Source organism: Equus quagga, chromosome 1, assembly GCF_021613505.1.
Source record: "Equus quagga isolate Etosha38 chromosome 1, UCLA_HA_Equagga_1.0, whole genome shotgun sequence".
In the NCBI taxonomy this organism is placed as follows: domain Eukaryota; kingdom Metazoa; phylum Chordata; class Mammalia; order Perissodactyla; family Equidae; genus Equus; species Equus quagga.
In genome coordinates this window covers 12,459,476-12,465,724 of record NC_060267.1, presented here as the reverse complement: position 1 = coordinate 12,465,724, position 6,249 = coordinate 12,459,476, and the positions used below count along the sequence as shown (strand labels likewise).

At 44.6% G+C, this 6,249-nt stretch overlaps 1 protein-coding gene across 1 annotated transcript; it reads left to right on the top strand.

Annotated features, from left to right (window-relative positions):
* Window positions 1-1,405: 1,405 nt before the first annotated feature.
* On the top strand, window positions 1,406-4,814 carry LOC124250537 (olfactory receptor 6C4-like). The gene is made up of 2 exons (XM_046682512.1): window positions 1,406-2,169; window positions 4,742-4,814. Exons 1-2 carry the CDS (start codon window positions 1,406-1,408, stop codon window positions 4,812-4,814), a joined length of 837 nt encoding a protein of 278 aa, XP_046538468.1.
* Window positions 4,815-6,249: the final 1,435 nt, after the last annotated feature.

The window sequence follows — 6,249 nt, the reverse complement described above, 5'->3', positions numbered from 1 at the left end:
AGCCTGTGTCTGTCAACAGATGAATGACTAAAGAAAATGTGATAGGTAGATAGATAAATATGCACATACACACACACACAGAGGAATATTATTCAGCCTCAGAAAAAGAGGGAAATCCTTCCGTTTGCAATAACATAGATGAAACTGGAGGGCATTATGCTAGATGAAATAAGCCAGACAGAGAAAGACAAATACTGTATTATATCACTTATATGTGGAATCTAAATAAAAAGTCAAATTCATAGAAACAGAGAGTAGAATGGTTGTTGCCAGGGGCTGGGTGTTGGGGGAAATGGGGAGATGTCGGTCAAAGGCTACAAAATTTCAGTTATAAGATGAATAAGTTCTGAGAACCTAATGTATAACATGGTGACTATAGCTGGGAGTGCTGTATTGTATAAATAAAATTTGCTAAAAGAATATAACTTAAATATTCTCACACACACAAAAAGTGGTTAATGTGTGAGATGATGGATGTGTTAATTAACTGGAAGAAGGAAATCCTTTCACAATGTACACGAATATCAATTCATCACATTGTACACTTTAAAGATCTTTCCATTTCATTTGTCAAATTTTATTTTTCAAAGCTGGGGGGGGGAGAAGCAGAGGAATTTGAGTAAAAATGAGTAAGACCTTCCCAATCTTCAAGTAACTTACAATGCGGATGCAAATGTCAGGCAATTTTTAATAAGGGTTCAATGGAAGCAAACAGCCAGGTGAGTGAAAATGGCTTCTTATTCCAAAATTACGTGCTCCATATGTGAGCAATGCTTTAGGAAGTAGGAAGTTTCGTTGTGAATACAGACCTAAGAAGCAGGTATACTGAGGAGAAGTGAAGATAAGTGCTAAGATACACACATGAACAGAAGACAGTCCCTGAGCTCAGGGTGTTTGTGTCTGGCAGGGAAGACAGACTCCATCCTATATAACCGACTCCATGAAAATATAACAGAGGCACAAACCATGTGTTATGGGAGCTGAGAGGAGGCAGTTAATTCAGCCTAGAGCTTAAGGGAAACGCCTCATATAAGAAGTCAGACTTCAGCTGGAACTTGAATAGGTATTTGCCAGTTCTAAAGAGGATTGGGGAGCAGCAGAGAATTTTTTGTAGGCTTTCTCATAGGAAATAAAAGGAAGGAATAAAAGAAAGAAAAGAGAGAGGGAAGAAAAGAGGGAGAGAGGAAAGCCACTGACATTGAATAATTCCTTAAAGACTCTGAAAGAGGTGACTTTTCTGACTAGGGAAGGGCCTACAGAAGCTTCTGCTCTGCTTCCTTGATCCATGGGAGGCAGCAGACAGGTAAAGGAGTGATGGACTTCAGGAGGAATTTTCCTCTTCCTCATCCTAGTTTCTGATGCTTCTGTCCACGAGGTTTGCACTGTAAAAGGCCTGAGGTCCACAATGGCCAATCAGAATGTATTGACTGAGTTCTTCCTCCAAGGCCTGACAGACACCAAAGAGCTTCAGGTGGCAGTTTTCCTGCTCCTGCTGGCTGCCTACCCCATAACTGTCTCTGGAAACCTGGCCATCATCAGCCTGACCTTGCTGGACACCCGGCTGCAGACCCCTATGTACTTCTTCCCCCGGAATCTGTCCTGCTTAGAAATTTGGTTCCAGACCGTCATCGTGCCCAAGATGTTGCTCAACATTGCCACAGGGACCAAGACCATCAGTTTTGCTGGCTGCATCACTCAGGACTTTTTCCACATCTTCCTGGGGGCCACAGAGTTCTTCCTCCTCGCAGCCATGGCCTATGACTGGTACATTGCCATCTGCCAGCCCCTCCGCTACCCCATCCTCATGAGCAGCAGAATCTGCACACAGCTCATCCTCACCTGCTGGCTGGGAGGATTCTCCTTTGGCATCGTGCCTGTCATCCTGACCAGTCAGCTTCCATTCTGTGACGTCCACATCAACCACTTCTTCTGTGACTATACGCCTCTAATGGAAGTGGTCTGCAGTGGGCCAAATGTGCTAGAGATGGTGGATTTTACCCTGGCCTTGGTGGCACTGCTCAGCACTTTGACACTGATCACTCTATCCTACGTCCAGATCATTCGGACAATTGTCAGGATCCCCTCAGTCCAAGAGAGAAAGAAGGCTTTCTCCACCTGTTCCTCCCGTGTCATTGTGGTCACCATGTGCTATGGCAGCTGCTTCTTCATGTATGTCAAGCCCACTCCAGGCAAGGGGGTTGATCTCAACAAAGGAGTGTCCCTAATAAATACAATTATCGCCCCCTTCTTGAACCCCTTCATCTATACTCTCAGAAACCACCAAGTTAAGCAAGTAGTGAAAGACCTGGTCAGAAAAATGTCTTGGCTCCAAAATAAATAACAGCCCTACAAGGTACCTTCCAGGGAAACATGAGAGATCCCCCCAGAGTCCAAAAATTCTATGAAAAGTATTTTCAAAGTTAAGCTTTCACTAATAGTCTCTTCAGAATTCTTAAATCTTTTCCAGCTTCTATCCACTTCCTGGACCCACTCCCATATTTTAGGTATTTGTTATGGTAGCACCCCACTTCCAGGTACTGAAATCTGTCTTACTTACCTACTGCTGCTTTTCAAATTACCCCAAAAACCAAGTGACTTAAAACAACAAACAATTACTATCTCATGGATTCAATGGGCCGGAAATCTGACTTAATGTCTCTCATGAGGTTGCAGTCAAGCTGTCAGCCAGGGCTCTGGCCTCCTCTGAAGGCATGACTGATGGGGGGGTTGTTCCAAGCTCACTCATGAGGTTGTTGGCAGGATTCAATTCTTTACAGGCTGTTGGCCAGAGGCCTCTTTCAGTTCCTTGCCACGTGGGCCTCTGCAAAAGGTAGTCCATAACATGGCAACTGGAACCCACCAAATCAAGTGAGCCAGTGTTTTTGTAAGCCAATTTCAGAAATGTCATTCCATCACTTTGCCATATTTTATTTGTTAGAAGTAATGCATTAGGTCCAGCCCACACTCAAAGGAGAGGAGTACACAAGGGCATGAACTAAGAGGTGAGGATTATTGGGAGTCATCTTAGAGGCTGCCTACTGCCTTAACCTTTTTATTTTACAAATGAGGAAACTGAGGCCAAGAGCCCAGGGCCCTTGACTACAGAATTTTTCAGTGTAAACAGTCATTATCATATCCCTTTCAATTAACTAGCAGTATAAAAAATTTATGTATGTGTTTTAGAAAAGAATAGGATGACTCTACATGCAGTCAATACTCAGGATGATTTAGCTAGAGAGATTACTTTTTTTTTTTAAGATTGGCACCTGAGCTAACAACTGTTGCCAATCTTTTTTTTTTGTTTGGCCCATTCGTCTTTCCCCGTAAAGCCCTCCAGTACATAGTTGCATATTCTAGTTGTGAGTGCCTCTGGTTGTGGTATGTGGGATGCCGCCTCAGCACAACCTGATGAACGGTGCCATGTCCACATCCAGGATCCAAACTGGAGAAACCCTGGGCCACCAAAGTGGAGCACACAAACTTAATCACTCGGCCACAGGGAGGGCCCCTAGAGAGATTACTTTTAAGGATAATAAGACACAGAGATTTATCAAGAGTTTCTTCTCTCTGCTGTTGCCAAGAAACTAATAAAACTCAATGGATGACAACAATTCTAAATCTGGGACTGACTTGCTAACTGGGAGACAAATGAGATGCTTGAAAATATAGGAAAACATGTCCCCTGTAGTTGGAGACGACTCCTTGCTTTCCTGCCTGATGCTGACATCTCCTTTAGGTCCCCTCTCAAGCTTCTATGTAGACCGAAGAATGAGCCACTTCCAGACGCAGAATTAGTAGGGTGAAGTTCCAAGTTCATTCTCCAGAGGATCAGCAGGCCCTCCCTTCCTACCACCCAACCCACTAACAACCAGTTCCTTATCCCTCCTCAGCTCTCAGGACCCTTTTTCTTTCTTCAGGAAAATGAACCTGAAAGAGAGTGTTGTCTTCATATTTGTTCTTACCTCTTCCCCCTGCTTTCCTCCAAGTCTCATATCTCGTTTCAATGCTCCACTCCTCTGCAAACCACACCCAGTGTTTCTCCTATACTTCACCTTCCACTGAATCAGAATCACCCCTGGTGCCCTCTGGTGTCCCAGAGCCACTCAACACTACCTTTGAGCTGAGCTTGAAAGTCAAGCTTGACACTGTTTCACTGCATTAGCCCAGAGCCACCTGGCCCCTTAGATAATTATTTTTACCACGCATAAAGACATGCATTATTTCACATATCATTTCTTGCCTTCCAGCAATAGAGCCCATAGCCATTATCCCAAACCTTTTCTATTCTCTTTTACTACACAATCCCTACTCTCGCCTCCTCTTTGGAAAGGAAAGGAGTAAGGGGGATTTGAGGGAGGACTGAGGAATCCAAGAAAAAAGTTTCTAGTATTCGAATCTAAGCTATGAAAGCAAGAACATCCCTGTGGGACCAAAACCACAGCTCCTTGTGAGGTCAGGGAAGAGGGTGAAACAAGAGAGAGGAGGGTAAGAGCCGGAATAGAGAGCACTGAAAAGCATATAGTATCCCCCAATGGCAAGTCTAAACATTCCTCTGTCGGGGGGTGGGGGGTGCAGCTCTAAAATTCCCAGGAACACAGGCTATTAAGGGGAGATTAAGGGGAGATTTGAGTCACACACACAACCATAAGCTTCCTTGGGCTCCAGCTGTCATCATCATCAAAGGCCCCATTGATAGACTTCCAGCCCTTAGGTCTCACTTGCCCTCCTGGTCTCTACTCAGGTCCATCATGCCGGACCCCATCGTGTTCACCCCAATATTGGCCTTCTCTTCCTCTGCTCCCAAGATGGCATGATCGGGAAGAAAACATGAGGCCCCTAGACCTGGCCTGTCTTGGGTTCATGTCATTCCATTCAAACCTGGCCCTCACAGCTGCTCAGAAATTCATTTAATCACCTCTTAAATCCCTGACAAATATCCCCCCAAGATACTATTTCTTTCTTGAATCATGTGACCCCTGCCCTTTCCCTCTCTTTTTCTCTTCTGTGAGATTATCACCTACTTTTTAGAAAAGGATGAAGGTGTGCAGCTTAAGCTCAGAAATATCTGCTCCCTTCACCTCTGCATATCTCCAAGCCACAGCCACCTTCTCATCCTCCCCTCTCAGAAGGGGAGTTATCTCTGCAGCTCTGTTAGCTCAAAAGAGTCAGCGTAAGGAAGAGGCATTAAAAAGAATGCAAACTCTCGAGCTGAGCACAACTGAGTTTAAATCCTCCTTCTCCTGCTTTCTAGTTACGTGGCCTTGAGCAAGATACTTCTTCCCTCTGAACCTTGGTTTCCTCTCCTAAAAATCTATCTGCAGTGAAAAACATTTGGTGCTTGCAGGCCTTTTCTTACCCTCCCCTCCCAGAGAGCTGGCCCCTCACTCACAGGACTGAGCCCTCATTGCCTTTGAAAACGTGCCTCTCTCCATGTTGCCTCTTTTGAGGTAATAGGGATGCAGACAGACTTCCTCTTCTGAGAGGAGTTTATTCCCCAAACTAGCCCCAAATCATTCCCATTTACATCCATGGCTTCACCATCCTTTCACTCATTGGTGTGAGACATCTTGAAGTTGTCTCTGACTCTTCCTGCAATCTGTCACCCATCCTGTGGTGTCTTCCTTCAAAAATCCCTCTCAGATTAGCTCTACCTCTGTATTTCAACACTCATCACATAGTCTACATGTCAAATATGACCAACTATCAGAGACTGCAGAAATGATGGTACATTCTTCACCTCCCTGTAGCCACCCTCTTTGGTACTACCCTCCCACACTGACTCTTGGTTTAGCCATGTGGCTTGCGTTGGACAATATGATGCTAATAAACATAATGCAATGAGAAACTCAAAAAGCCCTTGAAACCCTCTGACTGCCATGTGAACAAGCCTGGGCTAGATGATAAAAGACTCATGGCCTGCTTACTCCCATCACTCTTTCTGATAATAATCACACACACACATAGTCTGTTGCCCCAACACAGAACTGCCCAGCTGACCAGCATCCAACTGAGGGTACATTAATGAGCCCATCAAAGACCAATAGAACAACCACCCAAATGAGCCCAGCCCAAGTTGCCAACCCAAAGAATGATGAACTAAATCAATGTGGTTGTTTTAAGCCACTAAGTATTGAAGTGGTTTATTACTCAACAAAAAGTAAGCATATATGGTAAACACATGCTGTGTCCTGGTTAAGGATCAAGATTAAGAAGTGAGGGACAGGGCCAGCCCTGGTGGCCTAGTGGTTA

Coding starts and splice junctions, on each gene's coding strand:
- LOC124250537 (XM_046682512.1), top strand. CDS start 1,406: ATGGCCAATCAGAATGTATTGACTGAGTTCTTCCTCCAAGGCCTGACA. Junction 2,170..4,741: donor TATGGCAGCTGCTTCTTCAT/GTATGTCAAGCC, acceptor GTCTCTACTCAG/GTCCATCATGCCGGACCCCA.